This window comes from Salmo salar, unplaced genomic scaffold (genome assembly GCF_965601325.2).
Source record: "Salmo salar unplaced genomic scaffold, fSalSal1 ptg000784l, whole genome shotgun sequence".
Taxonomy (NCBI): Eukaryota; Metazoa; Chordata; class Actinopteri; order Salmoniformes; family Salmonidae; genus Salmo; species Salmo salar.
Window position 1 is genome coordinate 377,501 of NW_027675497.1, and position 23,183 is coordinate 400,683.

Sequence of the window (23,183 nt, forward strand, 5' to 3'; positions counted from 1 at the left end):
AAACACCATGTTCCTATTGGTTAGGACTCCTCACCACACCATGTTCCTATTGGTTAGGACTCCTCCCCCTAAACACCATGTTCCTATTGGTTAGGACTCCTCACCACACCATGTTCCTATTGGTTAGGACTCCTCCCCCTAAACACCATGTTCCTATTGGTTAGGACTCCTCACCACACCATGTTCCTATTGGTTAGGACTCCTCCCCCTAAACACCATGTTTCTATTGGTTAGGACTCCTCCCCCTAAACACCATGTTCCTATTGGTTAGGACTCCTCCCCCTAAACACCATGTTCCTATTGGTTAGGACTCCTCCCCCTAAACATCATGTTCCTATTGGTTAGGACTCCTCACCACACCATGTTCCTATTGGTTAGGACTCCTCACCACACCAAGTTCCTATTGGTTAGGACTCCTCCCCCTAAACACCATGTTCCTATTGGTTAGGACTCCTCCCCCTAAACACCATGTTCCTATTGGTTAGGACTCCTCCCCCTAAACACCATGTTCCTATTGGTTAGGACTCCTCACCACACCATGTTCCTATTGGTTAGGACTCCTCCCCCTAAACACCATGTTCCTATTGGTTAGGACTCCTCCCCCTAAACACCATGTTCCTATTGGTTAGGACTCCTCACCACACCATGTTCCTATTGGTTAGGACTCCTCCCCCTAAACACCATGTTCCTATTGGTTAGGACTCCTCACCACACCATGTTCCTATTGGTTAGGACTCCTCCCCCTAAAAACCATGTTTCTATTGGTTAGGACTCCTCACCCTAAACACCATGTTCCTATTGGTTAGGACTCCTCCCCCTAAACACCATGTTCCTATTGGTTAGGACTCCTCCCCCTAAACACCATGTTCCTATTGGTTAGGACTCCTCCCCCTAAACACCATGTTCCTATTGGTTAGGACTCCTCCCCCTAAACACCATGTTCCTATTGGTTAGGACTCCTCCCCCTAAACACCATGTTCCTATTGGTTAGGACTCCTCCCCCTAAACACCATGTTCCTATTGGTTAGGACTCCTCACCACACCAAGTTCCTATTGGTTAGGACTCCTCCCCCTAAACACCATGTTCCTATTGGTTAGGACTCCTCCCCCTAAACACCATGTTCCTATTGGTTAGGACTCCTCCCCCTAAACACCATGTTCCTATTGGTTAGGACTCCTCCCCCTAAACACCATGTTTCTATTGGTTAGGACTCCTCCCCCTAAACACCATGTTCCTATTGGTTAGGACTCCTCACCACACCATGTTCCTATTGGTTAGGACTCCTCCCCCTAAACACCATGTTCCTATTGGTTAGGACTCCTCACCACACCATGTTTCTATTGGTTAGGACTCCTCCCCCTAAACACCATGTTCCTATTGGTTAGGACTCCTCCCCCTAAACACCATGTTCCTATTGGTTAGGACTCCTCCCCCTAAACACCATGTTCCTATTGGTTAGGACTCCTCCCCCTAAACACCATGTTCCTATTGGTTAGGACTCCTCCCCCTAAACACCATGTTCCTATTGGTTAGGACTCCTCCCCCTAAACACCATGTTCCTATTGGTTAGGACTCCTCCCCCTAAACACCATGTTCCTATTGGTTAGGACTCCTCCCCCTAAACACCATGTTCCTATTGGTTAGGACTCCTCCCCCTAAACACCATGTTTCTATTGGTTAGGACTCCTCCCCCTAAACACCATGTTCCTATTGGTTAGGACTCCTCCCCCTAAACACCATGTTCCTATTGGTTAGGACTCCTCCCCCTAAACACCATGTTCCTATTGGTTAGGACTCCTCCCCCTAAACACCATGTTCCTATTGGTTAGGACTCCTCACCACACCATGTTCCTATTGGTTAGGACTCCTCCCCCTAAACACCATGTTCCTATTGGTTAGGACTCCTCCCCCTAAACACCATGTTCCTATTGGTTAGGACTCCTCCCCCTACACACACCATGTTTCTATTGGTTAGGACTCTTCCCCCTAAACACCATGTTCCTATTGGTTAGGACTCCTCACCACACCATGTTCCTATTGGTTAGGACTCCTCCCCCTAAACACCATGTTCCTATTGGTTAGGACTCCTCCCCCTAAACACCATGTTCCTATTGGTTAGGACTCCTCCCCCTAAACACCATGTTCCTATTGGTTAGGACTCCTCACCACACCATGTTCCTATTGGTTAGGACTCCTCCCCCTAAACACCATGTTCCTATTGGTTAGGACTCCTCCCCCTAAACACCATGTTCCTATTGGTTAGGACTCCTCCCCCTAAACACCATGTTCCTATTGGTTAGGACTCCTCCCCCTAAACACCATGTTCCTATTGGTTAGGACTCCTCCCCCTAAACACCATGTTCCTATTGGTTAGGACTCCTCCCCCTAAACACCATGTTTCTATTGGTTAGGACTCCTCCCCCTAAACACCATGTTCCTATTGGTTAGGACTCCTCCCCCTAAACACCATGTTCCTATTGGTTAGGACTCCTCCCCCTAAACACCATGTTCCTATTGGTTAGGACTCCTCCCCCTAAACACCATGTTCCTATTGGTTAGGACTCCTCACCACACCATGTTCCTATTGGTTAGGACTCCTCCCCCTAAACACCATGTTCCTATTGGTTAGGACTCCTCCCCCTAAACACCATGTTCCTATTGGTTAGGACTCCTCCCCCTACACACACCATGTTTCTATTGGTTAGGACTCTTCCCCCTAAACACCATGTTCCTATTGGTTAGGACTCCTCACCACACCATGTTCCTATTGGTTAGGACTCCTCCCCCTAAACACCATGTTCCTATTGGTTAGGACTCCTCCCCCTAAACACCATGTTCCTATTGGTTAGGACTCCTCCCCCTAAACACCATGTTCCTATTGGTTAGGACTCCTCACCACACCATGTTCCTATTGGTTAGGACTCCTCCCCCTAAACACCATGTTCCTATTGGTTAGGACTCCTCACCACACCATGTTCCTATTGGTTAGGACTCCTCCCCCTAAACACCATGTTCCTATTGGTTAGGACTCCTCACCACACCATGTTCCTATTGGTTAGGACTCCTCCCCCTAAACACCATGTTTCTATTGGTTAGGACTCCTCCCCCTAAACACCATGTTCCTATTGGTTAGGACTCCTCCCCCTAAACACCATGTTCCTATTGGTTAGGACTCCTCCCCCTAAACATCATGTTCCTATTGGTTAGGACTCCTCACCACACCATGTTCCTATTGGTTAGGACTCCTCACCACACCAAGTTCCTATTGGTTAGGACTCCTCCCCCTAAACACCATGTTCCTATTGGTTAGGACTCCTCCCCCTAAACACCATGTTCCTATTGGTTAGGACTCCTCCCCCTAAACACCATGTTCCTATTGGTTAGGACTCCTCACCACACCATGTTCCTATTGGTTAGGACTCCTCCCCCTAAACACCATGTTCCTATTGGTTAGGACTCCTCCCCCTAAACACCATGTTCCTATTGGTTAGGACTCCTCACCACACCATGTTCCTATTGGTTAGGACTCCTCCCCCTAAACACCATGTTCCTATTGGTTAGGACTCCTCACCACACCATGTTCCTATTGGTTAGGACTCCTCCCCCTAAAAACCATGTTTCTATTGGTTAGGACTCCTCACCCTAAACACCATGTTCCTATTGGTTAGGACTCCTCCCCCTAAACACCATGTTCCTATTGGTTAGGACTCCTCCCCCTAAACACCATGTTCCTATTGGTTAGGACTCCTCCCCCTAAACACCATGTTCCTATTGGTTAGGACTCCTCCCCCTAAACACCATGTTCCTATTGGTTAGGACTCCTCCCCCTAAACACCATGTTCCTATTGGTTAGGACTCCTCCCCCTAAACACCATGTTCCTATTGGTTAGGACTCCTCACCACACCAAGTTCCTATTGGTTAGGACTCCTCCCCCTAAACACCATGTTCCTATTGGTTAGGACTCCTCCCCCTAAACACCATGTTCCTATTGGTTAGGACTCCTCCCCCTAAACACCATGTTCCTATTGGTTAGGACTCCTCCCCCTAAACACCATGTTTCTATTGGTTAGGACTCCTCCCCCTAAACACCATGTTCCTATTGGTTAGGACTCCTCACCACACCATGTTCCTATTGGTTAGGACTCCTCCCCCTAAACACCATGTTCCTATTGGTTAGGACTCCTCACCACACCATGTTTCTATTGGTTAGGACTCCTCCCCCTAAACACCATGTTCCTATTGGTTAGGACTCCTCCCCCTAAACACCATGTTCCTATTGGTTAGGACTCCTCCCCCTAAACACCATGTTCCTATTGGTTAGGACTCCTCCCCCTAAACACCATGTTCCTATTGGTTAGGACTCCTCCCCCTAAACACCATGTTCCTATTGGTTAGGACTCCTCCCCCTAAACACCATGTTCCTATTGGTTAGGACTCCTCCCCCTAAACACCATGTTCCTATTGGTTAGGACTCCTCCCCCTAAACACCATGTTCCTATTGGTTAGGACTCCTCCCCCTAAACACCATGTTTCTATTGGTTAGGACTCCTCCCCCTAAACACCATGTTCCTATTGGTTAGGACTCCTCCCCCTAAACACCATGTTCCTATTGGTTAGGACTCCTCCCCCTAAACACCATGTTCCTATTGGTTAGGACTCCTCCCCCTAAACACCATGTTCCTATTGGTTAGGACTCCTCCCCCTAAACACCATGTTCCTATTGGTTAGGACTCCTCCCCCTAAACACCATGTTCCTATTGGTTAGGACTCCTCCCCCTAAACACCATGTTCCTATTGGTTAGGACTCCTCCCCCTAAACACCATGTTCCTATTGGTTAGGACTCCTCCCCCTAAACACCATGTTTCTATTGGTTAGGACTCCTCCCCCTAAACACCATGTTCCTATTGGTTAGGACTCCTCCCCCTAAACACCATGTTCCTATTGGTTAGGACTCCTCCCCCTAAACACCATGTTCCTATTGGTTAGGACTCCTCCCCCTAAACACCATGTTCCTATTGGTTAGGACTCCTCCCCCTAAACACCATGTTCCTATTGGTTAGGACTCCTCCCCCTAAACACCATGTTCCTATTGGTTAGGACTCCTCCCCCTCAACACCATGTTCCTATTGGTTAGGACTCCTCCCCCTAAACACCATGTTCCTATTGGTTAGGACTCCTCACCACACCAAGTTCCTATTGGTTAGGACTCCTCCCCCTAAACACCATGTTCCTATTGGTTAGGACTCCTCCCCCTAAACACCATGTTCCTATTGGTTAGGACTCCTCCCCCTACACACACCATGTTCCTATTGGTTAGGACTCCTCACCACATCATGTTCCTATTGGTTAGGACTCCTCCCCCTAAACACCATGTTCCTATTGGTTAGGACTCCTCACCACACCAAGTTCCTATTGGTTAGGACTCCTCCCCCTAAACACCATGTTCCTATTGGTTAGGACTCCTCCCCCTACACACACCATGTTCCTATTGGTTAGGACTCCTCACCCCATCATGTTCCTATTGGTTAGGACTCTTCCCCCTAAACACCATGTTCCTATTGGTTAGGACTCCTCCCCCTAAACACCATGTTCCTATTGGTTAGGACTCCTCACCACACCATGTTCCTATTGGTTAGGACTCCTCCCCCTAAACACCATGTTCCTATTGGTTAGGACTCCTCCCCCTAAACATCATGTTCCTATTGGTTAGGACTCCTCCCCCTAAACACCATGTTCCTATTGGTTAGGACTCCTCCCCCTAAACACCATGTTCCTATTGGTTAGGACTCCTCCCCCTAAACACCATGTTCCTATTGGTTAGGACTCCTCCCCCTAAACACCATGTTCCTATTGGTTAGGACTCCTCCCCCTAAACACCATGTTCCTATTGGTTAGGACTCCTCCCCCTAAACACCATGTTCCTATTGGTTAGGACTCCTCACCACACCATGTTCCTATTGGTTAGGACTCCTCCCCCTAAACACCATGTTCCTATTGGTTAGGACTCCTCCCCCTAAACATCATGTTCCTATTGGTTAGGACTCCTCACCACACCAAGTTCCTATTGGTTAGGACTCCTCCCCCTAAACACCATGTTCCTATTGGTTAGGACTCCTCCCCCTAAACACCATGTTCCTATTGGTTAGGACTCCTCACCACACCATGTTCCTATTGGTTAGGACTCCTCCCCCTAAACACCATGTTCCTATTGGTTAGGACTCCTCCCCCTACACACACCATGTTCCTATTGGTTAGGACTCCTCACCACATCATGTTCCTATTGGTTAGGACTCCTCCCCCTAAACACCATGTTCCTATTGGTTAGGACTCCTCACCACACCAAGTTCCTATTGGTTAGGACTCCTCCCCCTAAACACCATGTTCCTATTGGTTAGGACTCCTCCCCCTAAACACCATGTTCCTATTGGTTAGGACTCCTCCCCCTAAACACCATGTTCCTATTGGTTAGGACTCCTCCCCCTAAACACCATGTTCCTATTGGTTAGGACTCCTCCCCCTAAACACCATGTTTCTATTGGTTAGGACTCCTCACCACACCATGTTCCTATTGGTTAGGACTCCTCCCCCTAAACACCATGTTCCTATTGGTTAGGACTCCTCCCCCTAAACACCATGTTCCTATTGGTTAGGACTCCTCACCACACCATGTTTCTATTGGTTAGGACTCCTCCCCCTAAACACCATGTTCCTATTGGTTAGGACTCCTCCCCCTAAACACCATGTTCCTATTGGTTAGGACTCCTCCCCCTAAACACCATGTTCCTATTGGTTAGGACTCCTCCCCCTAAACACCATGTTCCTATTGGTTAGGACTCCTCCCCCTAAACACCATGTTCCTATTGGTTAGGACTCCTCCCCCTAAACACCATGTTCCTATTGGTTAGGACTCCTCCCCCTAAACACCATGTTCCTATTGGTTAGGACTCCTCCCCCTAAACACCATGTTCCTATTGGTTAGGACTCCTCCCCCTAAACACCATGTTTCTATTGGTTAGGACTCCTCCCCCTAAACACCATGTTTCTATTGGTTAGGACTCCTCCCCCTACACACACCATGTTTCTATTGGTTAGGACTCCTCCCCCTACACACCATGTTTCTATTGGTTAGGACTCCTCCCCCTACACACCATGTTCCTATTGGTTAGGACTCCTCACCACACCATGTTCCTATTGGTTAGGGGTTGCTAAGAGAAAGTGGGCGTGTAGCAGCGTTACCTTGGGGTGACGGCAGGCATGGATCTGAGTGGCTCGATCCGTGGTCACATGACTCAGAATCTCTGGCATCTTCTTAAACATGTCCAGGTTGTTGACATGAATCTACAACACACCATGTGGCATTATTTCTCCTGCTTAACAAAGTGTGTGTTTAAAACTTCATCGGGATCGGTGTCCCATCCACGGGACCGTTAAGCTAACGTAGGCTAATGGGATTAGCATGAGGTTGTAAGTAACAGGAACATTTCCCAGGACATAGACATATCTGATATTGGCAGAAAGCTTAAATTCTTGTTAATCTAACTGCACTGTCCAATGACCAGTAGCTATTACAGTGAAAGAATACCATGCTATTGTTTGAGGAGAGTGCACAGTTATGAACTTAAAGTTATTAATAAACCAATTGGGCAGTCTTGATACATTTTGAACAAAATGCAATGGTTCATTGGATCAGTCTAAAACGTTGTACTGCTGCCATCTAGTGGCCAAAAAAATCTAAATTGCACCTGGGCTGGAATAATACATTATGGCCTTTCTCTTGCATTTCAAAGATGACGGAACAAAAAAACGGTTCGTTTTATCTTTGTATTATCATTTACCAGATCTATTGTGTTATATTCTCCTACATTCCTTTCACATTTCCACAAACTTCAAAGTGTTTCCTTTCAAATGGTACCAATAATATGCATATCCTCGCTTCAGGCAGTTAGATTTGGATTTGTCATTTTAGGCAGAAATGGAAAAAAAGGGTCCGATCCTTATTAAGTGTTGGTCACCGACCTGTGTGTGAAACTCGTTCGCCAGGTTAGTGAAGAGGTATTCATATCCATACGCAGCCTTACAGTTCAGCCACACTGTGTGGCGCACACTCCTACTGATCCAGTCCTGTACCAGGTCCTGGATAGCATGTAGACAGGTCTCCTACACACACACACACACACACACACACACACACACACACACACACACACACACACACACACACACACACACACACACACACACACACACACACACACTCCTAATGACTCAGTCCTGTACCAGGCCCTGGATAGCATGTAGACACGTCTCCTACACACACACACACTCTCTCTCTCTCTCTCTCTCTAGCTCTCTCTCCCCCCCCTCTCTCTCTCTCTCTCTCTCTGTAGCTCTCTCTCAAGCTCTCCCCCCTCCCCCTCTCTCTCTCTAGCTCTCGCTCTGTCTCTCTGTAGCTCTCTCTCTCTCCCCCCCTCTCCTCTCTCTCTCCCCCCCCTCTCTCTCTCAAGCTCTCCCCCCTCCCCCTCTCTCTCTCTAGCTCTCGCTCTGTCTCTCTGTAGCTCTCTCTCTCTCTCCCCCCCTCTCCTCTCTCTCTCCCCCCCTCTCTCTCTCTGTAGCTCTCTCTCCTCCCCTCTCTCTAGCTCTCCCCCCTCTCTCTCTCTCTCGCTGTAGCTCTCTCTCCCCCCTCTCTCTCTCTCTCTCTCTCTCTCTCTCTCTCTCTCTCTCTCTCTGTAGCTCTCTCAGAATCCCACACACTCACCCTGCTGGGGATCTGGTAGAAGCGAGGGTCGTAAAAGGTGGAGTCCAGATACACACTCTTGATGTCTTTCACCCTGAAATAACACAGCACAGGGTTACTATAGGGTTATTATAGGGTTATTATAGGGTTACTACAGGGTTATTATAGGGTTACTATAGGGTTACTATAGGGTTACTATAGGGTTACTACAGGGTTACTACAGGGTTATTATAGGGTTACTATAGGGTTATTATAGGGTTACTATAGGGTTATTATAGGGTTACTATAGGGTTATATAGGGTTACTATAGGGGTTACTATAGGGTTACTACAGGGTTATTATAGGGTTACTATAGGGGTTATTATAGGGTTACTATAGGGGTTACTATAGGGTTATTATAGGGTTACTATAGGGTTACTATAGGGGTTACTATAGGGGTTACTATAGGGTTACTACAGGGTTATTATAGGGTTACTACAGGGTTACTATAGGGTTATTATAGGGTTACTATAGGGTTATTATAGGGTTACTATAGGGGTTACTATAGGGGTTACTATAGGGTTACTATAGGGTTATTATAGGGTTACTATAGGGGTTATTATAGGGTTACTATAGGGGTTACTATAGGGTTACTATAGGGTTATTATAGGGTTACTATAGGGTTATTATAGGGTTATTATAGGGTTACTATAGGGTTACTACAGGGTTATTATAGGGTTACTACTAGGGTTACTATAGGGTTATATGGGTTACTTAGGGTTACTATAGGGTCCAGGTTATTATAGGGTTACTAGGTTAGGGTGACTGTATATTGTCCAGGTTTTACCTGGTAGTGTGCTGCTGGTTAGGGTGACTATATTGTCCAGGTTTTACCTGGTGTGTGCTGGTTAGGGTGACTATATTGTCCAGGTTTTACCTGAGTGTTAGTGCTGGTTAGGGTGACTGTATATTGTCCAGGTTTTACCTGGTGTGTGCTGGTTAGGGTGACTGTATATTGTCCAGGTTTTACCTGGTGTGTGCTGGTTAGGGTGACTGTATATTGTCCAGGTTTTACCTGGTGTGTGCTGGTTAGGGTGACTGTATATTGTCCAGGTTTTACCTGGTGTGTGCTGGTTAGGGTGACTGTATATTGTCCAGGTTTTACCTGGTGTGTGCTGGTTAGGGTGACTGTATATTGTCCAGGTTTTACCTGGTGTGTGCTGGTTAGGGTGACTGTATATTGTCCAGGTTTTACCTGGTGTGTGCTGGTTAGGGTGACTGTATATTGTCCAGGTTTTACCTGGTGTGTGCTGGTTAGGGTGACTGTATATTGTCCAGGTTTTACCTGGTGTGTGCTGGTTAGGGTGACTGTATATTGTCCAGGTTTTACCTGGTGTGTGCTGGTTAGGGTGACTGTATATTGTCCAGGTTTTACCAAGACAGTTTATTAGGGTCGAGGAGGTTTAATGATGCTGATTCACAATATGGGCACAGAACATCACAGTGGATTATGGTCAACTTTTCTAAATGTAGATGCTCCAATCCCATCTGGGCCCGTACTGGGAATCTCCGGCCCGTACTGGGAACCTCCGGCCCGTACTGTGAATCTCCGGCCCGTACTGGGAATCTCCGGCCCGTACTGGGAATCTCCGGCCCGTACTGGGAACCTCCGGCCCGTACTGGGAACCTCCGGCCCGTACTGGGAACCTCCGGCCCGTACTGGGAATCTCCGGCCCGTACTGGGAACCTCAGGCCCGTACTGGGAACCTCCAGCATCATTAAACCATCTCGACCATAATACACTAAACTATTCAGAATCAAATACAAATTCACTATAATTGTAGTCTAAATCTGAATTTGTTTAATTTAGACTATTACCAGTTATGTACCAAAAACATCTTAAATCTGTTTGTTTTTCTGCCATGTGTAATATGTGGTTGGCTGTGTATTGTATAACAGCTCCATCATTAATGTTTTTCCTGGTTTGAGCTCCTACAGTGCGTTCAGAGTATTAAGACCCCTTGAATTTGACATTTTGTTTTGTTACAGCCTCATTCTAAAATTGAGGAAGTTGTTTTTTCCCCTCATCAGTCTACACCCAATACCCCATAATGACATCACAATACCCCATAATGACATCACAATACCCCATAATGACATCACAATACCCCATAATGACATCACAATACCATCACATTACCCCATAATGACATCACAATACCCCATAATACCATCACAATACCCCATAATGACATCACAATATCCCATAATGACATCACAATACCCCATAATGACAAATCCAAAACATTTTTTACTTTTTAAAAATATGTTTACATAAGAATTCAGACCCTTTACTTAGTACTTTGTTGAAGCACCTTTGTCAGAGATTACAGCCTTGAGTCTTCTTAGATATGAGGCTACAAGCTTGGCACACCTGTATTTGGGAAGGATCTCCCATTCTTCTCTGCAGATCCTCTCAAGCTCTGTCAGGTTGGATGGGGAGCGTTGCTGCACAGCTATTTTCAGGTCTCTCCAGAGATGTTCAATCGGGTTCAAGTCCGGGCTCTGCCTGGGCCACTCGAGGACATCCAGAGACTTGTCCCGAAGCCACTCCTGGGTTGTCTTGGCCGTGTGCTTAGGGTCATTGGCCTGTTGGAAGGTGAACCTTCGCCCCAGTCTGAGGTCCTGAGTGCTCTGAAGCAGGTTTTCATCAAGGATCTCTGTCTTTGCTCCTGACTCCCTGCTACTGAAAAACATCATCACAGCATGATGCTGCCACCACCATGCTTCACCGTAGGGATGGTGGCAGGTTTCCTCCAGACGCGACGCTGCCACCACCATGCCTCACCGTAGGGATGGTGGCAGGTTTCCTCCAGACGTGACGCTGCCACCACCAAGCCTCACCGTAGGGATGGTGGCAGGTCTCCTCCAGACGTGACGCTGCCACCACCAAGCCTCACCGTAGGGATGGTGGCAGGTTTCCTCCAGACGTGACGCTGCCACCACCATGCCTCACCGTAGGGATGGTGGCAGGTTTCCTCCAGACGTGACGCTGCCACCACCATGCATCACCGTAGGGATGGTGGCAGGTTTCCTCCAGACGTGACGCTGCCACCACCATGCATCACCGTAGGGATGGTGGCAGGTCTCCTCCAGACGTGACGCTGCCACCACCATGCCTCACCGTAGGGATGGTGGCAGGTCTCCTCCAGACGTGACGCTGCCACCACCAAGCCTCACCGTAGGGATGGTGGCAGGTCTCCTCCAGACGTGACGCTGCCACCACCAAGCCTCACCGTAGGGATGGTGGCAGGTCTCCTCCAGACGTGACGCTGCCACCACCAAGCCTCACCGTAGGGATGGTGGCAGGTCTCCTCCAGACGTGACGCTGCCACCACCATGCCTCACCGTAGGGATGGTGGCAGGTCTCCTCCAGACGTGACGCTGCCACCACCATGCCTCACCGTAGGGATGGTGGCAGGTCTCCTCCAGACGTGACGCTGCCACCACCATGCCTCACCTCCAGACGTGACGCTACCACCACGCCTCACCGTAGGGATGGTGGCAGGTCTCCTCCAGACGTGACGCTGCCACCACCATGCCTCACCGTAGGGAAGGTGGCAGGTTTCCTCCAGACGTGACGCTGCCACCACCATGCCTCACCGTAGGGATGGTGGCAGGTCTCCTCCAGACGTGACGCTGCCACCACCATGCCTCACCTCCAGACGTGACGCTACCACCACGCCTCACCGTAGGGATGGTGGCAGGTCTCCTCCAGACGTGACGCTGCCACCACCATGCCTCACCGTAGGGAAGGTGGCAGGTTTCCTCCAGACGTGACGCTGCCACCACCATGCCTCACCGTAGGGATGGTGGCAGGTCTCCTCCAGACGTGACGCTGCCACCACCACGCCTCACCGTAGGGATGGTGGCAGGTTTCCTCCAGACTTGACGCTGCCACCACCATGCCTCACCGTAGGGATGGTGACAGGTTTCCTCCAGACGTGACGCGGCCACCATGCTTCACCGTAGGGATGGTGGCAGGTTTCCTCCAGACGTAACGCTTGGCATTCAGGCCAAAGAGATCAATCTTGTTTCTCATGGTCTGAGAGTCCTTTAGGTAAACTCCAAGCGGGCTGTCATGTGCCTTTTACTGAGGAGTGGCTTCCGTCTGGCCACTCTACCATAAAGGCCTGATTGGTGGAGTGCTGCAGAGATGGTTGTCCTTCTGAAAGGTTCTCCCATCTCCACAGAGGAACTCTGGAGCTCTGTTAGAGTGACCATCGGGTTCTTGGTCACCTCTCTGACCAAGGCCCTTCTCCCCCGATTGCTCAGTTTGGCCGGGCGGCCAGCTCTAGGCAGAGACTTAGTGGTTCCAAACTTCTTCTATTGGAGAATGATTGAGACCACTGTGTTCTTGGGGATCTTCAATACTGCAGAAATGTTTTGGTACCCTTCCCCAGATCTGTGCCTTGACACAATCCTGTCTCGGAGCTCTACGGAGGATTCCTTCGACCTCATGGCTTGGTTTCTGCTCTACCTGTCAACTGTGGGACCTTATATAGACAGGTGTGAGCCTTTCCAAATCATGTCCTATCAATTGAATTTACCACCGGTGGACTCCAATCAAGTTGTATAAACATCAAGGATGATCAATGGAAACAGGATGCACCTGAGCTCTACAGTATTTTGAGTCTCAGAGCAAAGCGTCTGAATACTTACGTAAATAAGGTATTTCTTTACTTTTAATACATTTGCTATAATTAACAAAACTTTTCGCTTTGTCGTTACGGGGTATTGTGATGTCGTTACGGGGTATTGTGATGTCGTCATGGGGTATTGTGATGTCGTTACGGGGTATTGTGATGTCGTCACGGGGTATTGTTACGGGGTATTGTGATGTTATGGGGTATTGTGATGTCGTCACGGGGTATTGTGATGTCGTCACGGGGTATTGTGATGTCGTCACGGGGTATTGTGATGTCGTTACGGGGTATTGTGATGTCGTCATGGGGTATTGTTACGGGGTATTGTGATGTCGTTATGGGGTATTGTGATGTCGTTATGGGGTATTGTGATGTCGTCACGGGGTATTGTGATGTCGTCACGGGGTATTGTGTATCGATTAATGAGAGGAAAAATGTATCTAATCCATTTTAGAATAATGTAACAAAATGTGGAAAAAGTGAAGAGGTCTGAATACTTTCCTCAGGCACTGTGTTGGTCCATGCCAAGGTAGTAGTGAACAAGTCCTTTATTTAACCAGGTAGGCTAGTTGAGAACAAGTCCTTTATTTAACCAGGTAGGCCAGTTGAGAACAAGTCCTTTATTTAACCAGGTTAGGCTAGTTGAGAACAAGTCCTTTATTTAACCAGGTTAGGCTAGTTGAGAACAAGTCCTTTATTTAACCAGGTTAGGCTAGTTGAGAACAAGTCCTTTATTTAACCAGGTAGGCTAGTTGAGAACAAGTTCTCATTTACAACTGTGACCTGGCCAAGATAAAGCAAAGCAGTTCGACAACATACAACAACACAGAGTTACACATGGAATAAACAAACATACAGTCAATAACACAATAGAAAAAAAATCTATATACAGTGTGTGCAAATGAGGTAAGATTAGGGAGGTAAGGCAATAAATAGGCCATAGTGGCGAAGTAATTACAATTTAGCAATTAAACACTGGAGTGATAGATGTGCAAGTAGAGATACTGGGGGGCAAAGGAGCAAAATAAATAACAATATGGGGATGAGGTAGTTGGATGGGCTGTTTACAGATGGGCTATGTACAGGTGCAGTGATCTGTGAGCTGCTCTGACAGCTGGTGCTTAAAGCTAGTGAGGGAGATATGAGTCTCCAGCTTCAATGATTTTTGCAGTTCGTTCCAGTCATTGGCAGCAGAGAACTGGAAGGAAAGGCGGCCAAAGGAGGAATAGGCTTTGGGGGTGACCAGTGAGATATACCTGCTGGAGCGCGTGCTACGGGTGGGTGCTGCTATGGTGACCAGTGAGCTGAGATAAGGCGGGGCTTTACCTAGCAGAGACTTATAGATGACCTGGAGCCAGTGGGTCTGGCGACGATTATGAAGCGAGGGCCAGCCAACGAGAGCGTACAGGTCGCAGTGGTGGGTAGTATATGGGGCTTTGGTGACAAAACGGATGGCACTGTGATAGACTGCATCCAGCTTGTTGAGTAGAGTGTTGGAGGCTATTTTGTAAATGACATCGCTGAAGTCAAGGATCAGTAGGATAGTCAGTTTTACGAGGGTATGTTTGGCAGCATGAGGGAAGGATGCTTGTTGTGAAATAGGAAGCCAATTCTAGATTTAATTTTGGATTGGAGATGTTTAATGTGAGTCTGGAAGGAGAGTTTACAGTCTAACCAGACACCTAGGTATTTGTAGTTGTCCACATATTCTAAGTCAGAACCGTCCAGAGTAGTGATGCTGGACGGGCGGGCAGGTGCGGGCAGCGATCGGTTGAAGAGCATGCATTTAGTTTTACTAGCGTTTAAGAGCAGTTGAAGGCCACGGAAGGAGAGTTGTATGGCATTGAAGCTCGTCTGGAGGTTAGTTAACACAGTGTCCAAAGAAGGGCCAGAAGTATACAGAATGGTGTCGTCTGCGTAGAGGTGGATCAGAGAATCACCAGCAGCAAGAGCGACATCATTGATGTATAAAGAGAAAAGATTCGGCCCGAGAATTGAACCCTGTGGCACCCCCATAGAGACTGCCAGAGGCCCGGACAACAGGCCCTCCGATTTGACACACTGAACTCTATCAGAGAAGTAGTTGGTGAACCAGGCGAGGCAGTCATTTGAGAAACCAAGGCTGTTGAGTCTGCCGATAAGAATGCGGTGATTGACAGAGTCGAAAGCCTTGGCCAGGTCGATGAATACGGCTGCACAGTAATGTCTCTTATCGATGGCGGTTATGATATCGTTAAGGACCTTGAGTGTGGCTGAGGTGCACCCATGACCAGCTCGGAAACCAGATTGCATACCGGAGAAGCTACGGTGGGATTCGAAATGGTCGGTGATCTGTTTGTTAACTTGGCTTTTTGAAGACCTTAGAAAAGCAGGGTAGGATGGATATAGGTATGTAACAGTTTGGGTCTAGTGTCTCCCCCTTTGAAGAGGGGGATGACAGCAGCTGCTTTCCAATCTTTGGGGATCTCAGACGATACGAGAGAGAGGTTGAACAGGCTAGTAATAGGGGTTGCAACAATTGCAGCGAATAATTTTAGAAAGAGAGGATCTAGATGATTTGTAGGGGTCCAGATTTTGCAACTCTTTAAGAACATCAGCTATCTGGATTTGGGTGAAGGAGAAATGGGGGAGGTTTGGGCAAGTTGCTGTGGGGGGGTGCAGGGCTGTTGACCGGGGTCAGGGTAGCCAGGTGGAAAGCATGGCCAGCCGCAGATAAATGCTTCTAGAAATTCTCAATTATCGGTGGTGACAGTGTTTCCTAGCCTCAGTGCAGTGGGCAGATGGGAGGAGGTGCTCTTATTCTCCATGGACTTTACAGTGTCCCAGAACTTTTTGGAGTTTGTGCTACAGGATGCAAATTTCTGTTTGAAAAAGCTAGCCTTAGCTTTCCTAACTGCCTGTTAATACTGGTTCCTAACTTCCCTGAAAAGTTGAATATCGTGTTGGCTATTTGATGCTATTCGACTTCAATAGCATGGCTGTAATGGCTTAATGCTCTACAAGACAATACAGCGCTAGGCTATACAACGTGACTTCAATAGCATGGCTGTTATGGCTTAATGCTATACAACGTGGCTTCAATAGCATGGCTGTAATGGCTTAATGCTCTACAATGTGACTTCAATAGCATGGCTGTAATGGCTTAATGCTCTACAGCGTGACTTCAATAGCATGGCTGTAATGGCTTAATGCTCTACAGCGTGACTTCAATAGCATGGCTGTAATGGCTTAATGCTCTACAAGGCTAAACAGCGCTAGGCTAAACAGCAGCGCTAGGCTAAACAGCAGCGCTAGGCTAAACAGCAGCGCTAGGCTAAACAGCAGCGCTAGGCTAAACAGCAGCGCTAGGCTAAACAGCAGCGCTAGGCTAAACAGCAGCGCTAGGCTAAACAGCAGCGCTAGGCTAAACAGCAGCGCTAGGCTAAACAGCAGCGCTAGGCTAAACAGCAGCGCTAGGCTAAACAGCGCTAGGCTAAACAGCAGCGCTAGGCTAAACAGCGTGACTAATTAAAGGGGAGCCTCACACAACTGAATGATCTTGAAATGTAAACTTCTAAACAGTTTGGAATGAAATATCCATATAAAGTACATCTATATAATTACAGGGTATATAAACAAAGTAGTGAGGGACATTATCCTATACAAACACAGGGCTAAATGTCAAAATAACATGACAGTGAAAACTGATCTAGCAAGCCCGCAGTAGCTAGCTCACGCTAAACACTTAATTAGCAGAACCACAAAACATGACAATAAGGTAGGCAAGCGCATAAACACTTCCACATCAGCAAGGACGCACACTGGCCTTGGCTAACACAACGAGAGCTAACTGGAGGGGAAACACTGGCCTTGGCTAACACAACGAGAGCTAACTGGAGGGGAAACACTGGCCTTGGCTAACACAACGAGAGCTAACTGGAGGGGAAACACTGGCCTTGGCTAACACAACGAGAGCTAACTGGAGGGGAAACACAGGATGGATGGAACTAGACTCCTCTCAGCTGGAGATCCCCCAGCATGCTCTGCTTCACAGCTCTGATATGATCAACTTCTAGCTAGTATTTGGTAGTCATTCTGTCTGTATATACTGTGGGTAGTGTCTGTATATACTGTAGGTAGTGTGTGTGTGTGTGTGTACCTGCTCCCAGAGTGGAGGGTGTGTGTGTGTGTGTGTGTGTAGTGTGTGTGTGTGTGTACCTGCTCCCAGAGTGGAGGGGGTGTGTGTGTGTGTACCTGCTCCCAGAGTGGAGGGTGTGTGTGTGTGTGTGTGTGTGTGTGTGTGTGTGTGTGTGTGTGTGTGTGTGTGTGTGTGTGTGTGTGTGTGTGTTTACCTGCTCCCAGAGTTGAGGGTGTGTGTGTGTGTGTGTTTACCTGCTCCCAGAGTTGAGGGTGTGTGTGTGTGTGTGTGTGTGTGTTTACCTGCTCCCAGAGTTGAGGGTGTGTGTGTGTGTGTGTGTGTGTGTGTGTGTGTGTGTTTACCTGCTCCCAGAGTTGAGGGTGTGTGTGTGTGTGTGTGTGTGTGTGTGTGTGTGTGTGTGTGTGTGTGTTTACCTGCTCCCAGAGTTGAGGGTGTGTGTGTGTGTGTGTGTGTGTGTGTGTTTACCTGCTCCCAGAGTTGAGGGTGTGTGTGTGTGTGTGTGTGTGTGTACCTGCTCCCAGAGTGGAGGGTGTGTGTGTGTGTGTGTGTGTACCTGCTCCCAGAGTGGAGGGTGTGTGTGTGTGTGTGTGTGTGTGTGTGTGTGTGTGTGTAGTGTGTGTACCTGCTCCCAGAGTGGAGGAGTTCTATCCTGGAGGCGTCTCCCTTCGCCAGTCGGAAGTCTCCTGTGTACAACACCGCACCCTGGGCCCCCTCTACCAAGAACCTACACACACACACACACACACACACACACACACACACACACACACACACACTAGGGTTGGGAGATATCCAGGTTTCCTTCATATCGTTCCTGTACCATAACGGGGTATACGGTATATATATATATATATATATCTTTCTCAGTCCCAGGAAAAAGTTTGGACACCGACTCATTCAAGGGTTTTTCTTTATTTTTACTATTTTCTACATTGTAGAATAATAGTGAAGACATCAAAACTATGAAATAACACATATGGAGTCATGTAGTAACCAAAAAAGTGTTACATTATATTTGAGATTCTTCAAAAAGTAGCCACCCTTTGCCTTGATGACAGCATTGCACACTCTTGGCATTCTCTCAACCAGCTTCATGAGGTAGTCACCTGGAATCCATTTCAATTAACAGGTGTGCCTTGTTGAAAGTGAATTAATGCATTTGAGCCAACCAGTTGTGTTGTGAAAAGGTAGGGGTGGTATACAGAAGATAGCCCTATTTGGTAAAAGATCAAGTCCATATTATGGCAAGGACATTTCAAATGAGCAAAGAGAAACGATCAACATTACTTTAAGACATGAAGGTCAGTCAATCCAAAAAAATGTAAAGAACTTTGAACATTTTTCAAGTGTAGTCGCAAAAACCCTCAAGCGCTATGATGAAACTGGCTCTCATGAGGACCGCCACAGGAAAGGAAGACCCAGAGTTACCTCTGCTGCAGAGAATAAGTTCATTGTAGTTAACTGCACCTCAGATTGCAGCCCAAATAAATGCTTCACAGAGTTCAAGTAACAGACATCTCAACATCAACTGTTCAGAGGAGACTGCAAGACTACGTGATTATTTTTCTTTTTTTTTCTCACTTTTATTTAACGAGGCAAGTCAGTTAAGAACAACTTATTTACAATGACGGCCTATCAGGGAACAGTGGGTTAACTTCCTTGTTCAGGGGGCAGAACGACAGATTTTTACCTTGTCAGCTCGGTGATTCGATCCACCAACCTTTCGGTTAATGGCCCAACACTCTAACCACTAGGCTACCTGCCGCCCCGAATCAGGCCTCCATGGTCGAATTGCTGCAAAGAAACCACTACTAAAGGACACCAATAATAAGAAGAGACTTGCTTGGGCCAAGAAACACGAGCAATGGACATTAGACAGGTGGAAATATGTCCTTTGGGCTGATGAGTCCAAATGTTGTATTTTTGGTTCCAACCGTCGTGTCTTTGTGAGACGCAGAGTAGGTGAACGGATGATCTCTGCATGTGTGGTTCCCACCGTGAAGCATGGAGGAGGAGGTGTGATGGTGTGGGGGTGCTTTGCTGGTGACACTGTCTGTGATTTATTTAGAATTCAAGGCACACTTAACCAGCATGGCTACCACAGCATTCTGCAGTGATACGCCATCCCATCTGGTCTGCGCTTAGGGGAATATCATTTGTTTTTCAACAGGACAATGACCCAAAACACACCTCCAGGCTGTGTAAAGGCTATTTGATCAAGAAGGAGAGTGATGGAGTGCTGCATCAGATGACCTGGCCTCCACAATCACCAGACCTCAACCCAATAGAGATGGTTTGGGATGAGTTGGACTGCAGAGTGAAGCAAAAGCAGCCAACAAGTGCTCAGCATATGTGGGAACTCCTTCAAGACTGTTGGAGAAGCATTCCAGGTGAAGCTGGTTGAGAGAATGCCAAGAGTGTGCAAAGCTGTCAAAGGCAAAGGGTGGCTACTTTGAAGAATCTAAAATATATTTTGATTTGTTTAACACTTTGATTGTGTTATTTCATAGTTTTGATGGATAATGTATAAAATAGTAAAAATAAAGAAAAACCCTTGAATGAGTAGGTGTGTCCAAACTTTTGACTGGTACTAATATATATATATATACCAGTTCTTGATTCACCCGGGAAACTGTTGAGTGTGAAAAACCCAGCAACGTTGCAGTTCTTGATTCACCCGGGAAACTGTTGAGTGTGAAAAACCCAGCAACGTTGCAGTTCTTGATTCACCCGGGAAACTGTTGAGTGTGAAAAACCCAGCAACGTTGCAGTTCTTGATTCACCCAGGAAACTGTTGAGTGTGAAAAACCCAGCAACGTTGCAGTTCTTGATACACCCGGGAAACTGTTGAGTGTGAAAAACCCAGCAACGTTGCAGTTCTTGACGCAAACCAGTGCGCCTGTACACAAAACATTAAGAGCCCCTGCTCTTTCCATGACAGACTGACCAGGTGAAAGATATGATCCCTTATTAATGTCACTTGTTAAATCCACTTCAATCAGTGTAGATGAAGGGGAGGAGACATGTTTTAAGTCTTGAGACAATTGAGACATGGATTGTGTGTGTGTGCCTTTCAGAGGGTGAACGGGCAAGACAAGAGATTTAAGTGCCTTTGAACGGCATATGGTAGTAGGTGCCAGGCACACCAGTTTGAGTCAAGAACTGCAACGTTGCTGGGTTTCTCACACTCAACAGTTTCCTTTGTGTAATCAAGAACGGTCCACCACCCAAAGGACATCCAGCCAACTTGACACAACTGTGGGAATCATTGGGCCAGCTTCCCTGTGGAAAGCTTTCGACATCTTGTAGTGTCCACGCCCCAACGAATGGGGGAGGCAACTCAATATTAGGAAGGTGTTCTTATTGTTTCTACACTCACCCCCCCCCCCCCCCTTATGCTTCTCACAGTTGTGCCAAGATGGCTGGATGTTGGCTGGATGTCCCAGCAGCACTGCAGTTCTTGACAAACCGGTTCGCATGGCACCTACTACCATAGCTTATTCAAAGGCACTTCAACATTTTGTCTTGCACATTCACCCTCTGAATGGCACACATACACAATCCATGTCTCATTAGTCTCAAGGCTTAAAAATCCTTCTTTAACATGTCTCCTGCCCTTCATCTACACTGATTGGAAGAGGATTTAACAAGTGACATCAATAAGGGATCATATCTTTCACCTGGATTCACCTGGTCAGTCTGTCATGGAAAGAGCAGGTGTTCTTAATGTTTTCGGTTGGAGTGCCAACAAATGCTTACAAATTACTAGCGAATTCCCATAGCGGACGCTAGCTAAATGCTAACAAGCGCACATAAACAAATTGCAAGGACAGACAACCCAGCTCATACAGTTATACAACTATCTCAACAGGCTACTCACAGTTTGCTGCTAGCAACAAAACAAATATTACACAGAATTGATTGTGTCTGCTGTAACCAGGAAGCTTGATGTTGCCATCTAACACTTAACTAACAAGTTAGCAAACCAGCTGGAGCCCTGGCTGGAGATCATTTACTCAGTATATCTTAGCTAACAAGTTAGCAAACCAGCTGGAGCCCTGGCTGGAGATCATTTACTCAGTACATCTTAGCTAGCAAGTTAGCAAACCAGCTGGAGATCATTTACTCAGTACATCTTAGCTAACAAGTTAGCAAACCAGCTGGAGATCATTTACTCAGTACATCTTAGCTAACAAGTTAGCAAACCAGCTGGAGATCATTTACTCAGTACATCTTAGCTAACAAGTTAGCAAACCAGCTGGAGATCATTTACTCAGTACATCTTAGCTAACAAGTTAGCAAACCAGCTGGAGATCATTTACTCAGTACATCTTAGCTAACAAGTTAGCAAACCAGCTGGAGATCATTTACTCAGTACATCTTAGCTAACAAGTTAGCAAACCAGCTGGAGCCCAGGCTGGAGATCATTTACTCAGTACATCTTAGCTAACAAGTTAGCAAACCAGCTGGAGATCATTTACTCAGTACATCTTAGCTAACAAGTTAGCAAACCAGCTGGAGATCATTTACTCAGTACATCTTAGCTAACAAGTTAGCAAACCAGCTGGAGATCATTTACTCAGTACATCTTAGCTAACAAGTTAGCAAACCAGCTGGAGCCCTGGCTGGAGATCATTTACTCAGTACATCTTAGCTAGCAAGTTAGCAAACCAGCTGGAGCCCAGGCTGGAGATCATTTACTCAGTACATCTTAGCTAACAAGTTAGCAAACCAGCTGGAGCCCTGGCTGGAGATCATTTACTCAGTACATCTTAGCTAACAAGTTAGCAAACCAGCTGGAGCCCTGGCTGGAGATCATTTACTCAGTACATCTTAGTTAGCAAGTTAGCAAACCAGCTGGAGATCATTTACTCAGTACATCTTAGCTAACAAGTTAGCAAACCAGCTGGAGATCATTTACTCAGTACATCTTAGCTAACAAGTTAGCAAACCAGCTGGAGCCCTGGCTGGAGATCATTTACTCAGTACATCTTAGCTAGCAAGTTAGCAAACCAGCTGGAGATCATTTACTCAGTACATCTTAGCTAGCAAGTTAGCAAACCAGCTGGAGATCATTTACTCAGTACATCTTAGCTAACAAGTTAGCAAACCAGCTGGAGATCATTTACTCAGTACATCTTAGCTAACAAGTTAGCAAACCAGCTGGAGATCATTTACTCAGTACATCTTAGCTAACAAGTTAGCAAACCAGCTGGAGCCCTGGCTGGAGATCATTTACTCAGTACATCTTAGCTAGCAAGTTAGCAAACCAGCTGGAGCCCTGGCTGGAGATCATTTACTCAGTACATCTTAGCCAGGGAAATGATAGTTATAAACGGTGGCGTAGCATGCACCCCTGCGAGGCTCAGAGCTTTAGAGGGCCCTCACCCCCAAAAAATATACAATTGTCGGTATTTGTAAATACCCCAGTACACAGTAGCTATATATGATATATCACACAAGTCTAACTAACACACACAAGCCAGGTGATACCACACACACACACTTACCACAAACACACACACACACACAAGCCAGGTGATATGTCATATTACCACATAAACACACACAAGCCAGGTGATATGTCATATACCACACACACACACACACACACACACAAGCT

The 23,183-nt window shown here is 47.0% G+C and overlaps 1 protein-coding gene across 4 annotated transcripts in view; it reads right to left on the reverse strand.

Annotated features, from left to right (window-relative positions):
- The window catches only part of LOC106595997 (protein artemis), a 40,642-nt gene that overhangs the window by 16,171 nt on the left and 1,288 nt on the right, over positions 1-23,183 (reverse strand). For all 4 annotated transcript variants that reach the window (XM_082972584.1, XM_082972585.1, XM_082972583.1 and 1 more), the window contains exons 6-9: positions 18,183-18,284; positions 8,759-8,831; positions 8,020-8,160; positions 7,240-7,341 (exon numbers count right to left, since the gene is read on the reverse strand). In XM_082972584.1, coding sequence (XP_082828710.1) covers positions 7,240-7,341; positions 8,020-8,160; positions 8,759-8,831; positions 18,183-18,284 — 418 coding nt within the window. The remainder of the gene's footprint in view (positions 1-7,239; positions 7,342-8,019; positions 8,161-8,758; positions 8,832-18,182; positions 18,285-23,183) is intronic.